A 14,925-nucleotide genomic window follows, 5' to 3' on the forward strand; every position below is an offset into this window, starting at 1 on the left:
CAGCACAGCGGCACAGTGGCTAGCACTGCTGACTCACAGCTCCAAGGTCCCAGGTTCAATCCTGGCCTCGGGTGACTGTCTATGGGGAGTTTGCACTTTCACCCCGTGTCTGCGTGGTTTACCTTTGGATGCTCCGGTTTCCTCCCACATTCCAAAGATGTTGCAGGTTTGGTGGATTGGCCATGCTAAATTGCCCCTTAGTGTCCAAAAGGTTAGGTGCGGTGACTGGGATACAAGGATAGGGTGGAGGCGTGGGCTTAAGCAGGGTGCTCTTTCCAAGGGCCGGTGCACACTCGATGGGCCGAATGGCCTCCTTCTGCACTGTAAATTCTATGAACTGCTCCCACCATATCCACGTTTGGGGTATAATTTTTCCCCCAGTCTAAAAGGGTCACTTTCCCCTAAATTGCCCCTCAGTGTCCAGAGATGTGAAGGTTAGTTGGGGATACGGCGACAGGGGAGTGAGCCTAAGTAGGATGCTCCTTTAGAAGTTTGATGGAGACCTGGTGGGCCAAATGGCCTCCTTCTGCACTGGAGGGATTCTATAAAATGTTACTGGGGTTAAGTACTGAAAGTTGGGTGGTGGCTTGTGTTGGGCACAGTGTGGATCCATAGGGCAAGATGGCCCGTTTCTTTGTGATTCTGGCTACTTCTTCCAAACTGGCTCCTCCAATATTTTGAATGAACTACAGTTTACTACCTAAATAAGGACAATGAAATGGATGACTCCCAGATTATATTTGACTGCAATAATTAAAGTGATTTATGTGCGCTCCAGCGTCTGTTACTTTACCTGATTCTGAAGGTATCGGATCTCTAAGTCATAAACAAACACTGCCTAAGAAAGAATATTGAAAATAATTAGCAGCATACAGGGCATCAATCACTATTAAAATTGAAACTCTGCTAAAGAGTGTCCTGCAGTCAGCGTCACAGTGAAGCAGTCTGGGAATGGTGTCCTGCAGTCAGAGTCACAGTGAGGCAGTCTGGGAATGGTGTCCTGCAGTCAGCGTCACAGTGAAGCAGTCTGGGAATGGTGTCCTGCAGTCAGCGTCACAGTGAGGCAGTCTGGGAACAATATCCTGCTGTCAGCGTCACAGTGAAGCAGGCTGGGAACAGTATCCTGCAGTCAGCGTCACAGTGAGGCAGTCTGGGAACGGTACCCTGCAGTCAGCATCACGGTGAAGCAGTCTGGGAACAGTATCCTGCAGTCAGCATCACAGTGAAGCAGTCTGGGAACAGAGCTTCTCGGCCTTTTGGCTAAGATCAAGTGTAGCGCACTTGATCGGGGGAAGCAAAGGATTTCGATCTTGATGTCGATCGTGGATTGGAGAGACTGAAGAGTGAAGACTGAAAAGATGTTTAAGCTCGGCTGCTATTGGTGGATCTTCATGCTGGCCTAAACCTTGGTTTGGGCCTAACGCCGGTACAGTCAAGAGCCAACGTCGGAGCTATGACCACTGCTGCATCCCGACCACCAGGCTGGGGAGTGCGAAACACTGTCCGAGTCACAGTGAGGAAGTCGGAAGGGAAGTCGACTGCGAATGCAATGTTGTCATTTATCTCAAGAGGGTTGGAATATAAAAGCAGCGATGTGCTACTGAGCCTTTATAAGGCTCTGGTTAGGCCCCATTTGGAGTACTGTGTCCAGTTTTGGGCCCCACATCTCAGGAAGGACATACTGGCACTGGAGCGTGTCCAGCGGAGATTCACACGGATGATCCCTGGAATGGCGGGTCTAACATATGATGAACGGCTGAGGATCCTGGGATTGTATTCATTGGAGTTTAGAAGGTTAAGGGGAGATCTAATAGAAACTTACAAGATAATACATGGCTTAGAAAGGGTGGACGCAAAGAAACTGTTTCCGTTAGGCGAGGAGACGAGGACCCGTGGGCACAGCCTTAGAATTAGAGGGGGTAAATTCAGAACAGAAATGCGGAGACATTTCTTCAGCCAGAGAGTGGTGGGCCTGTGGAATTCATTGCCGCGGAGTGCAGTGGAGGCCGGGACGCTAAATGGCTTCAAGGCAGAGATAGATAAATTCTTGATGTCGCGAGGAATTAAGGGCTACGGGGAGAATGCTGGTAGGTGGAGTTGAAATGCCCATCAGCCATGATTGAATGGCGGAGTGGACTCGATGGGCCGAATGGCCTTACTTCCACTCCTATGTCTTATGGTCTTATGGTCTTATGGATCGAATCTTCTTCGTGAAGCGGGTACTGATCGACTGCTGCGGGTTTCAAGCAACAGATATCTTCTGCTTGCAAGATTTCCCCAACAACGGTTACTTCGATGTCACCTTCAGGAATGTAGCTGATTGCATCAAGTTCTTGGATGTGTTTAAAGGAAAAGGCAACCAGAGCCCCCTGTCTATCCTGACTGCGGAGCCTCTGTTCACGCTACCGTCGCAGAGAAACCGGGTTGTTACGCTGCACACGTACAACCCCCACGTCCCCGTGTCTGATGTGCTTACGTTCCTCGCCAGGTACGTTGACCTGAAAAGCGACAGCATGCAACTAAAGGACACCTTCGGCATCTGGACATGCGAGCACCAGGTCAAGGTAACCCTGAGAAAGAATGCCAATGGAACCATCTTGCACCCACCCTCCAGTTTCGCCATTGGAGGAAATCGAGGCTACCTCTACTACGGGGGGCAGCCACGAGTATGTCACACCTGTGGCAAAGCGGGGCACATGGCCGCCAACTGCAACGTCACCTTCTGCAAAAACTGCAAGCAGGAGGGGCACATGACAAAGGACTGTAAGCAAGACAAGAACTGCAACCTGTGTGGGGAGGCCGGCCATCTTTACAGGGACTGCCCAAAACGTGGGGCAACCTATGCGCAAATCATCAGCAGTGGAGTCAAAAAGGCAACCACACAGGAGGTACAGGCACCCTCCATCGACAAAGACACCACACCACAGAATGCCGAAACTCTACAGCAAGGCCCTCAACAGAATGTGGAGGCCCCAGCACAGCCTGACAAAACAACCCCACTCCCATCTGGCGAGGAACACGAGACAACCGAGGATGGAACAAAGAGTGAAGAGCGCTGGGAAACGGCAGGCACAAGAAAAGCAAAGAGGAAAATGAAAAATGAATCAAAGAAACCCCCGACGGGGAATGGTAAAAAGCGGCAACTCAACAGCGCCGACAACTCCTGCGGTGAAGGCGAGCAATCAAAGAATAGGCCTCAATTAAAGAGGCAAAGCACAAATATGGGAGGGGATGCACAGAACCCCCAGACCACAGACAGGAACGAAAACAAAACTCAACCAGAGCACCAACCTCTGGACGATGGGAATCGGCCTACAACCCCAACACCCGCTATACACATCCATCAGGCTCAAGGCCATACTGAGGACAATGGCAGCTTCCTAAACCATGAAACGGTAAAACATTTTGAGAACACCACCGGCATGATGGGGAATTTTGAACAGCTGGAACAACCAACTGAAATGGACTCTGAAATCTGAGACTGGTAAATCTACTCTTTTTAAAATGGGTTTTAAAATTGCATCTGTTAATGTGCGAAGTATTAAAGACACCTCGCGGTGTGTAGCCACACTCAGCTACTTAGAAAATGTGAGAGCCGACCTACTGTTCCTGCAGGAGTGTGGGATTCCACACCTCAGCAACTACAGGCGCTGGTCGAGCTGGTGGTCCCACGGGCCATCCGTCTGGTCAGGAGGAAACGACTGTCGTTCCTCCGGCCTGGGTATTCTGCTACGGGGAGGCAATTTCACCATCTCCGACATTAAGGAGGTGGTGGGGGGACGCCTCCTAGTAGCAGACGTCAAATACAAAAACACCCCTATCAGACTTATTAACGTGTATGCCCCAGCCGTAAAAACTGAGCGACTGGCTGTCCTTCAGCAACTACCACTGCTGTTGGCCACCTCCAAGCCGGTCATCCTGGGCGGTGACTTCAACTGCATCATCGATGCGGATGGACGATCCGGCAGAGCCGGCAGCAAACTAGACGTTACGTCCAGACTCCTGATGGAAACGGTAAAAGACGCCAAGCTGCTCGACGTCTTCAGCAACCCTGCAGACGGAGCGCAGCGTAGATACACATGGTCACGGCCAGATGGGTCCGTCCGTTCCAGAATAGATTTCTTTTTTGTGTCCCGTGCTTTCACGGTCAGGCCCACCGACGTTAAGCCGGTGTTCTTCTCTGACCACTGCCTCCTACTGGCTGACTGCCACCTGCAGGAAAGCCAGGGGGTGGGCAGGGGGACATGGAAGCTAAATGTAAAGCTGTTGACCCCAGAGAACCTCCAGGAACTCAAAAAGGATTACAAAGGTTGGAGAACCGTGAAATCCCTCTTTGAGTCTCCACATCTCTGGTGGGAAGCAATCAAGGGGAACATCAAAAGGTTCTTCATCCTCAAGGGCATACAAAAGGTGAGAGAGAGACGAGGGGTCACAACCAGGCTCCAGAAAAGCATGCAAAACTTGCTCCAGCTGCAGTCGTTGGGGGTTGATGTCAAGGAGGATCTCCAAGAGGTGAAGAGCCAGCAGGCCTCTCTCTACACCTCGGAGGCCTCCAAGGTCATCTTCCGGTCCAGAGTCCGCTCTGTGGAGCAGGATGAAAAGTGCTCACGCTTCTTCTTCCAGAAGGTACACAGAGAAACCTCTGTGATCAGCAGCCTGAAGGAAGAAGATGGCTCTGTAAAGACATCGCAGTCTGACATACTGAGGATCAGTCAATCCTTCTATGCCAGACTGTATGATCTGAAGCCAACAGACAGCACTGTTACCCAGACCTTCCTGTTGTCTATCACGGAGGTCTTGGACGACAACGAGGGGGAAAACCTGGACAAACCACTAACTCTGGACGAGCTGACAAAGGCCGTCAAGTCCTTTGAGACGAGTAAAACTCCCGGAAGCGACGGCTTACCGGCTGAGTTGTATCTGGCTCTGTGGGACTGGATGGGCCCAGACCTGCTGGAAGTGTACGAGAGTATGCTTCTGGATGGCAGCATGTCAGAATCCATGCGGAAAGGCATCATTACCCTCATCTACAAGCAGAAGGGGGAAAGGGAAGAAATTTGAAATTGGAGACCCATTTCACTGTTAAATGTGGATTACAAAATCTTAGCCAAAGTCATTGCCAATCGGGTCAAGTCTGCTCTGGAGTCGGTAATCCACCCCGACCAGACCTGTGCTGTACCCGGCAGGAAGATCTCTGACAGCCTCGCGCTGCTCAGGGATACGATCGCCTACGTGCAGGACAGGAGGGTGGACACCTGCCTCATCAGCCTTGACCAGGAGAAAGCTTTTGACAGAATATCTCACACCTACATGATGGATGTGCTCTCCAAAATGGGGTTTGGGGAGGGAATTCGCAATTGGATTAAACTGCTCTACACAAACATCTATAGCGCAGTTTCAATCAATGGGTGGGAATCAGAAAAGTTCCTGATCAAATCTGGAGTCAGGCAGGGCTGCCCTCTCTCCTCGGCCCTGTTTTTGTGCTGCATAGAACCTTTTGCCGAGTCCATCAGGAAGGATCCGGACATGAGAGGGGTGACGATCCCAGGCAGCAGAGGCACGCAAGTCAAGGCCTACCTGTACATGGACGACGTTGCCGTCTTCTGCTCGGATCCCGCGTCTGTACGCAGGCTCTTGGACACCTGCGACCAGTTTGAACTGGCCTCAGGAGCCAAGGTAAACCGCGGCAAAAGCGAGGCCATGTTCTTTGGGAACTGGGCCGACCGATCCTTTGTCCCCTTCACGATCAGGTCAGATTACCTGAAAGTGCTGGGGATATGGTTCGGAGCGGCTGGGGCATGCACCAAAAACTGGGAGGAACGAATTACCAAAGCAAAACAGAAACTGGGCTGGTGGGAGCAACGCTCCCTCTCCATTGCGGGCAAAACCCTCGTCATCAGGTGTGAGGTACTCTCGGTGTTACTGTACGTGGCGCAGGTCTGGCCCATCACTCGGACCTACGCCGCAGCAGTCACCCGGGCCATCTTCAAATTCATTTGGAGATCCAAAATGGACCGGGTCCGAAGAGACACAATGTACAAGCCTCTAGATAAAGGAGGGAGGAACGTACCCAACGCCGCCCTCATCCTGATGGCCACCTTTGTGTGCAACTGCATCAAGCTGTGCGTAGACCCCGGGTATGCAGACACCAAGTGTCACTACACACTGAGGTTCTACCTGTCCCCGGTGTTACGAAGGATGGGCCTGGCCTCATTGCCGCGGAACGCTCCAAGTAGTTGGACAGTACCGTACCACCTATCCTTCGTGGAAATTTTTTTGAAGGAAAACACCTTTGACCACAAGGCAATGAAGCAGTGGTCGACACGTAATGTCCTCGAGACCCTCAGAGAAAAGGAGACTGTGGAGGACATTGGATGGTTCCTTGAGCAGACTGTCAGAGCCATCTGGCAGAATGCCTCATCACCAGAACTTTCAAACAAGCACCAAGACCTAGCTTGGCTGGTGGTGAGAAGGGCCCGCCCTGTCAGATCCTTCATGTACACCCGAAGGCTCAGCATCAATGCACTCTGCCCTCGGAGTGGTTGTGGGGGAAATGAAACAGTCACACACCTCCTTGTAGAATGTGCCTTTGCAAAGCAGGTCTAGAGTGAGATGCAGTGGTATCTGTCAAGGTTCATCCCGAGCAGCTCTGTAACACAGGACTCTGTGCTCTACGGACTGTTTCCAGGGACACACACCGAGACAGATATCAACTGCTGCTGGAAGGTCATCAACTCGGTGAAAGAGGCTCTTTGGTCTGCCCGAAACTTGCTGATCTTCCAGTGCAAAGAACTGTCCTCGACCGAGTGTTGCAGACTGGCACATTCCAAGGTCCAGGACTACGTGCTGAGGGACGCACTCAAGCTTGGGGCAGCTGCCGCCAAGGCGCAATGGGGAAAGGCCACTGTGTAAGGTCTTACCACCAAATGTACACCGAGGGGTGGGTAACAGTGTAAAACCCCTCAGTCCGAGGTTCTTTTTTCCATTAGCACAATGTATAATAGAAACAAAGTAATGTAAATATTGAAGAAAGAACTGTAGCTTATAGCAGGATACGTGTGCAACATTATCCCAATGGAATTGAAGACAAATGAATGTAACTCAGACGGAAATGTACAGTCAAGGTATTTTGAAATGTTCTGTAAAGATTATGATAAATTTTATGAATAAAGTATATTTTTTGAAAAAAAAAAAGTCTGGGAACAGAGCCCTGCAGTCAGTGTCACAGTGAGGCAGTCTGGGAATGGTATCCTGCAGTCAGCATCACAGTGAAGCACTCTGGGAACGGTGTCCTCGCAGTCAGCATCACTTTGACGAAGCCTGGGAACGATGTCCTGCAGTCAGTGTCACAGTGAAGCAGGCTGGGAACAGTGCCCTGCAGTCAGCGTCACAGTGAGGCAGTCTGGGAATGGTATACTGCAGTCAGCATCACAGTGAAGCACTCTGGGAACGGTGTCCTGCAGTCAGTGCCACAGTGAAGCAGTCTGGGAACAATGCCCTGCAGTCAGCGTCACAGTGAGGCAGTCTGGGAATGGTATCCTGCAGTCAGCATCACATTGAAGCAGTCTGGGAATGGTGTCCTGCAGTCAGTGTAACAGTGAAGCAGTCTGGGAACAGTGTCCTGCAGTCAGCGTCACAGTGAAGCAGTCTGGGAACAGTGTCCTGCAGTCTGGGAACGGTGTCCTGCAGTCAGCGTCACAGTGAAGCAGTCTGGGAACGGTATCCTGCAGTCAGCGTTACAGTGAATCAGTCTGGGAACGGTGTCCTGCAGTCAACGTCACAGTGAAGCAGGCAGTCAGCATTACAGTGAAGCAGGCAGTCAGCATCACAGTGAAGCAGTCTGGGAACAGTGTCCTGCAGTCTGGGAACGGTGTCCTGCAGTCAGCGTCACAGTGAAGCAGTTTGCGAACAGTGTCCTGCAGTCAGTATCACAATGAAGCAGCCTGGGAACGGTGTCCTGCAGTCAGCGTCACAGTGAAGCAGCCCGGGAACGGTGTCCTGCAGTCAGCGTCACAGTGAAGCAGTCTGGGAACGGTGTCCTGCAGTCAGCGTCACAGTGAAGCAGTCTGGGAACGGTGTCCTTCAGTCAGCATCACAGTGAAGCAGTCTGGCAACGGTGTCCTGCATCTACATTTACTTTATCAATGGCTTTTAGTATTTTATATACCTTGATCAGATCCCCTCTCAGCCTTCTAAACTCCAGCGAATACAAGCCCAAACTGTTTAATCTCCCCTCATACGTCAATCCCTTCATCCCCGGAATCAATCTGGTGAACCTCTACTGAACTGCCTCTATTGCCATCACATCCTTCCTCAGTTAAGGAGACCAAAACAGGACACAATACTCCAGTCTTGTCCTGAAAAAGCACCAGAAATCCGACCTGTCCAATTACCGCCCCAGCAGTCTGTTCCCGATCATCAGCAAAATGATGGAAGGTGCCATTGACAGTGCTGTCAAGTGGCACTTACTCAGCAAGATTCTATTCGTGGATGCTCAGTTTGGGTTCCGTCAGGGTCACTCATCCTCCCGTCCAAAACAGTACAAAAGAGCTAAATGCCAGGGCTGATGGTGACTACCTCTGCCACCCAGGCAGCGTTTGGTAGAGGAGCCCCAGCAAAATTGAAATCAATGGGAATCAAGGTTGGAATCATAACTAATGCAAAAGACAGTGGTTGTGATTGTTGTTGCCAATCATGTCCACTCCAGAACATCACTGCAGGAGTTCCTCAGGGTAGTGTCTTTGACCCAACTATCTTCAGCTGCTTCATCAATGACCTCCCTTCCATCATAAGGTCAGAATGTTCGCTGATGATTGCACACGGATGATTGCACAATGTTCATCACCATTTGAGCATCCTCAGACACTGAAGCAACCATTGTCCAAATGCAGCAAGACCTGGACAATATTCCGGCTTGGGATGATAGGTGACTTACATGCCACACAAGTGCCAGGCAATGACCTTCGCCAGCAAGAGAGGATCTAACCATCATCCCTTGACATTCACAGGCAATATCATCGCTGGTCCCACCATTACCAACGTCCTGGGGGGGGAGGGGGGGGGGCTGCTGGAGGGGTTCTACAATTCATGGGCGTTATTCATTACGCACTTTCGAGAATTGGATCACGTCGAACATTAGGGGGGTTGGGGGCTGGGAGGGTTGGGGGGAGGGGGGGGGCGGTGTGTGTTAATGGTGACCATGGGTGATTCCTGATTCCTTTTTGTCAATTGTTTATGTTAACATGCGGGCCAATGTCTGGGGTTTGGTGGGAGGATGGGATCGTTGGTATAGTGGCCTATACCTACTCTTATTTCCTGGGTCCTTGGGTTGAGCATTTAGGACTGAGGCGAGGAGACATCTCTTCATTCAAGGTTGCAAAGCTTTGCATTTCGCTACATCAGAGAGCTATGGATCTTCAGTGATTGTGTGTATTCAAGCCAGATCCTGCTAGAATTTTGGATGCTAACGGATACTAAGAGTAAGAGGATAGTGTAAGAAGCTGCAACTAAGGTAGAAATCCGCCATGATTTTCTAAAAAGCCAGAGCAGATTCGAAGGGCCAAATGGCCTGCTCCTGCTCCAATGTTAAGTTCACATATGGAGAACGGTGACTTGGATGGGGTACTTGTAGTGATCTGTATATCTGCTGGTATTTAAGGGGTTAACATCTGTATTATAGTGCGAGACAACCACTAGATAGAACTCAGAGGAGATTCCCACCTTTTCGTATCAGGAGTGACAAGTGAGCAGAATATTAGAGATATAGCTTAGTTGGCACTTGTAGTTGAACATTATATATACTTATTCACTTAATCATCAGTTATAGTTGTAGAAGAGTGAACAAACTCATAGATATTTATATTCGTTATTCAATAAATGTTATTTGCTTAATTTGAAGACTGACAGTTTTCTTGAACTGTAACCACCAGCCCATTCTGGAAGTAAGCAAAAGAGTAACGACATATTACTATCACGTAATATAACAGTACTGATGGTATCTGACTTTGGATTGTTCAAGACTTCTTTGATTATTTAGCACTGGGACACTGAGTCCCTGTGGCTCCCAATGAGATCAGCCAATTAGATCAAAGGAACCCGTTGATCTGTCTACACGTTAGGTAATGAGTGACTTTAGTTGTCTAATGAGCTGCCTGCATGTGCTCACTCCCTAAGGGGCTGGTTTAGCACACTGGGCTAAATCGCTGGCTTTGAAGGCAGGCCAGCAGCACGGTTCGATTCCCGTATCAGCCTCCCCGAACAGACGCTGGAATGTGGCGACTAGGGGCTTTTCACAGTAACTTCATTGAAGCCTACTCGTGACAATAAGCGATTTTCATTTCATTTCATTTCATAATTAACTTACAGGAAGAGCGGGAATAAAGATCTTCACATAGAGTTGCGTTAACCTGCAAGAAAAATGAAAGATATTGGCAACAGCGGGGAGACCAGAGAAGAGCAACATCTGTAACAAAAGGTAAACTCAAACCGTAGCAGCAAAGTCAGGTAGCACAGCGAAGCGTACTCCACCAATGGAGGCAGTTCGTTGAACTGGGCACATAGCAGAGTCACGGCCAGTCCTTGAGGGAAGGCAGTGTACAAGAAATAGAACAACATATCATAGAGATGGTCGGCCCCGGCTACTCTTAATGTTTCAACTAACATCTGGAATTAGGCAGCTTTGAATTCAATGTTCACTGCATTGTCTTACTTACATATTTAAGGGAATGAACAGCATTTTCATGTGGCTGCCTGGGGAAGCTGATAAATTGGAATTAATTTGCAATGAAAATTAGACAAGATACTCACTTGGCCACCGCAGGAGATTGTTTGAAAGCCAGTAAAATGTGCTTGATGTTGATGAAGATGGCCCAGCAGGGAAAGCAGGCTATGCTGAGAATGAGGATCCCTCTTTGGAGGATCACTCCGATTCGCTTCATGTTCTTACTGCCGTGTGTCTACAAAATCAGAATAAAAGTTAAAGGGCTGAGGATTTCTGGCCATTCTCTGGCTGGCTGGATTCTGCGGCCCCAGCGCCGTGGGGCGGTTTCAATGGGAAGTCCCACCGACGGGCGATGGGAGTAGAGAATCCCGCCGCCAGTGAACGGCGTGACCAAATTCTCCGTCCTCGCTGGCAACGGTAGTGGGGCGGAACCTCGCAACGGAGAATCCAGCCCAACGTGAATTGGGCCAACACTGACCAGCATCTGCTGGACTTAGCTTTTCTCCATAAGCTTAAAACTGCAAATAACATCAAAAGATTATGATGCAGCGATGTCGACGCTGGACTGGGCAGGGCACAGTAAAGAGTTCCACAACATCAGGTTAAAGTCCAGCAGGTTTGTTTGAACTCACATGATTTCGGAGCGCTGCTCCTTCATCAGGTGAAGTGGAGGCAGGTTCACAATCACAGCATATATAGGAGAGACACAATTACAAGATAATAACAGATGGTAATGTGAAGAGTTATTAGAACATGAGTCTTTACGGAGACTTGGTTAAAAAATGGACAGAGCTGGCAGCTAAACATTCCGGGATAGAGGTGTTTTAGGCGAGACAGTGGGGGAAGGTAAAAGAGGTGGGGGTGTTCCAATACTGGGTAGAGAACATGGGCGGGATTCTCCCCTGCCCAGCGGGGCAGGGGGGGGTCCCGGCGCCGAGGAGTGGCGTGAACCACTCCGGCGCGGGCTGCCCCAAAGGTGCAGAATCCTTCGCACTTTCAGGGGCTAGGCTGGCCCTGGAGTGGTTTGCACCGTGCTGGCCGGCGGGGAAGGGGCTTGAGCAGACGGCTTCGTCTCCGCACTGGCCATGGCAGACCGCTACAGCCGCTGGTGCGGAAGAATAGAGTGCCCCCACAGCACAGGCCTGCCCACGGATCGGTGGGCCCCGATCGCGGACCAGGCCAGCGTGGGGGCACCACCCGGGGCCAGATCCCCCTGTGCCCCCCCCCCCCCGAGGAACCCGGACGCCACCCGTGCAGCCAGGTCCCGCTGGCAAATACCTGGTGCAACATATGCCGGCGGGACCTGGCTGCGAAAACGGGCGGCCACTCGGCCCATTGCGGGCCGGAGAATTGCCCGGGGGGGGGCTGCTGCTAGCGACCGCTGACCGGCGCGGCGCGATTCCTGCCCCCGCCACGGTCCTTAATGAGTATTTTGCATCGGTATTCACAAAGGAGAAGGGCACATTGATTGGTGGTGTCTCAGAGGGATGTATAAACACTTTAGAACAGGTTGTAATGAGGGAGGAAGTGTTAGGTGTGTTAAAAAGCATTGTGGTTGACAAATCCCCAGGGTCAGGTGGCATCTATCCCAGATTACTGAGGGAGGCAAGAGATGAAATCATTGGGCCTCTGACAGAAATCTTTGTTTCCTTGTTGGCCACAGTGCAGCCGGCGGGGACGGGATTCACACCGCCCCCCCCCCCCCCCCCCGGCGATTCTCCAATCCGGTGGGGAGTCGGAGAACCCCGCCCCACATTCCAGTTGTGCAGAGGGAGGACACCTTGCAAGAATCAAGTAACGAGGCACTGTGGGTAGAACTCAGAAACAGGAAGGGGGCAGTCACTATGATGGGGGTGTACTACAGGCCTCCCAACAGCCCACGGGAAGTTGAAGAACAGATATGTAAGCAGATTCGGGATAGATGTAGAAATAATAGGGTTGTTGTAGTGGGAGACTTTAAGTTTCCTCGTATTGACTGGAAATCCCTTCGGCCTTGGATGGATGGTGAGGAATCTGTTAAGTGTTAATTTTGCATCGGTATTCACAAAGGAGAGGGGCACATTGATTGGTGGTGTCTCAGAGGGATGTATAAACACTTTAGAACAGGTTGTAATGAGGGAGGAAGTGTTGGGTGTGTTAAAAAGCATTGAGGTTGACAAATCCCCAGGGTCAGGTGGCATCTATCCCAGATTACTGAGGGAGGCAAGAGATGAAGTCACTGGGCCTTGAATAGAAATCTGTGTGTCCTCGTTGGCCACAGGTGAGATCGCAGAGGATTGGAGGATAGCCACTGTTGTACCGTCATTTAAAAAGCGTAGCTAGGATAATCCGGATAATTATAGGCCAGTGAGCTTGACGTCAGTGACAGTGAAATTGTTGGAAAAGATTCTCAGAAATAGGGATGTGGATTCTCTGATTCAGAGTCTAAGTGCTGACGCCGGCGTGGGAACAGTGGCATTGTACGACCGATAAAAGGAAGCAAAACGGCCACCAATCCTCTGTCTGGTGGGGGGGAGGGGGGGGGGCTAGCAGGCACGCAGCGTGAAGCCCCTGTCTCTAGCTGCGGATGCGGCCGTAGAACTGCCGGGTCCGTGGCCACGCATGCGCACGGCGGCAGCCAGCGGTGGAACACTCCAGGGATTGTTACTTTCCTGGTCTGTGTGGCTCTAACTCACTCGAGGGACCAAGGCCTGAAATTAAAAGATTTATTCTGCTCTATTATTTTTTAAAATATATTTTATTCCAACAAAAAAAAAATCACGCAACGATCCAGAAAACCGTGGGTTTCCTCCGGGTGCTCCGGTTTCGCCCCACAGTCCAAAGATGTGCAGGTTCGGTGGTTTGGCCGTGCTAAATTGCCCCTTGATTCGGTCGGGTTACTGGGTTACGGGGATAGAGCAGAAGCCTTGGCTTAAAGAGGGTGCTCTTTCCAAGGGTCGGTGAAAACCAGATGGGCCGAATGTCCTCCTTCTGCTCTGTAAATTCTATGATTCAGAGTACAAACTGTGTCATCTTTTTTTACCCCTTTTTGAACCATAAGTAACTTGACCCTCCCCCAAAGCACAAAAATCCCCCCCCCCCTCCCCTCCACACCCCCCCCCCCCCCCCTTCCACTCGCCTGCGACAGACAAATCTTTGAATGCCGATATGAACCGCTTCCATTTCACGGGGCAGCACGGTAGCCTTGTGGATAGCACAATTGCTTCACAGCTCCAGGGTCCCAGGTTCGATTCCGGCTTGGGTCACTGTCTGTGCGGAGTCTGCACATCCTCCCCGTGTGTGCGTGGGTTTCCTCCGGGTGCTCTGGTTTCCTCCCACAGTCCAAAGATGTGCAGGTTAGGTGGATTGGCCATGATAAATTGCCCTTAGTGTCCAAAATTGCCCTTAGTGTTGGGTGGGGTTACTGGGTTATGGGGATAGGGTGGAGGTGTTGACCTTGGGTAGGGTGCTCTTTCCAAGAGCCGGTGCAGACTCGATGGGCCGAATGGCCTCCTTCTGCACTGTAAATTCTATATATGGGCTATATCTATATACGTGAAACCCGTCCTGTGACCCTCTAAAAGCAAACTTAGTTTTCTCCAATTGCAGGAATTCTACATATCCCCCAGCCATACCCACACCTTCGGTGGTATCGCCAACCTAGCAGAATTCGCTGCCGGACAATCAGAGCGGTGAAGGCCACGACATCGGACAACACCCCCCTCCAGAAACTGCAGCAGCTCCAATATCCCAACAGGCATGGTTCCACGATCTCCAACCACATCTTAAAGATCGATGTCCAGAATGCTGGTAGTTTCGGGGAGGACTAAAACATATGTACGCGATTCACTGGCCCCCTTGCGCACTTCTTGATTCTGCGCTGTTATAACAAAATCTTTTTGCTATGTCGAAAGGACATCACTGCTGGGGTAATATAATCAGGGCCTAGTTTTAAGGCTGATTAATAATAATAATCACTTATTGTCACAAGTAGACGTCAATGAAAAGCCCCTAGTTGCCACATTCTGGCGCCTGTTTGGGGAGGCCGGTACGGGAATTGAACCCGCGCTGCTGCCTTGTTCTGCATTACAAGCCAGCTGTAAATTGGGTATCTTAAATTAAAGAATTGGGCACTTTAAATTAAAACCACAGTCTGCAGAAGCCTGAAAAATCCTGATCTGCAGAACTCAGTCATGCATGTCTGAAGCAGCCCCTGATAACCCATC

At 50.6% G+C, this 14,925-nt stretch overlaps 1 protein-coding gene across 1 annotated transcript in view; it reads right to left on the bottom strand.

Moving 5' to 3' along the window:
* The window catches only part of LOC119975128 (multidrug and toxin extrusion protein 1-like), a 60,161-nt gene that overhangs the window by 35,372 nt on the left and 9,864 nt on the right, over nt 1–14,925 (bottom strand). Inside the window, exons 5-7 of the mRNA XM_038814689.1 lie at nt 10,807–10,955; nt 10,364–10,406; nt 794–838 (exon numbers count right to left, since the gene is read on the bottom strand). Of these exons, the coding sequence (XP_038670617.1) occupies nt 794–838; nt 10,364–10,406; nt 10,807–10,955 (237 nt within the window). The remainder of the gene's footprint in view (nt 1–793; nt 839–10,363; nt 10,407–10,806; nt 10,956–14,925) is intronic.

The sequence above is a fragment of the Scyliorhinus canicula genome, chromosome 12, assembly GCF_902713615.1.
Source record: "Scyliorhinus canicula chromosome 12, sScyCan1.1, whole genome shotgun sequence".
Taxonomy (NCBI): Eukaryota; Metazoa; Chordata; class Chondrichthyes; order Carcharhiniformes; family Scyliorhinidae; genus Scyliorhinus; species Scyliorhinus canicula.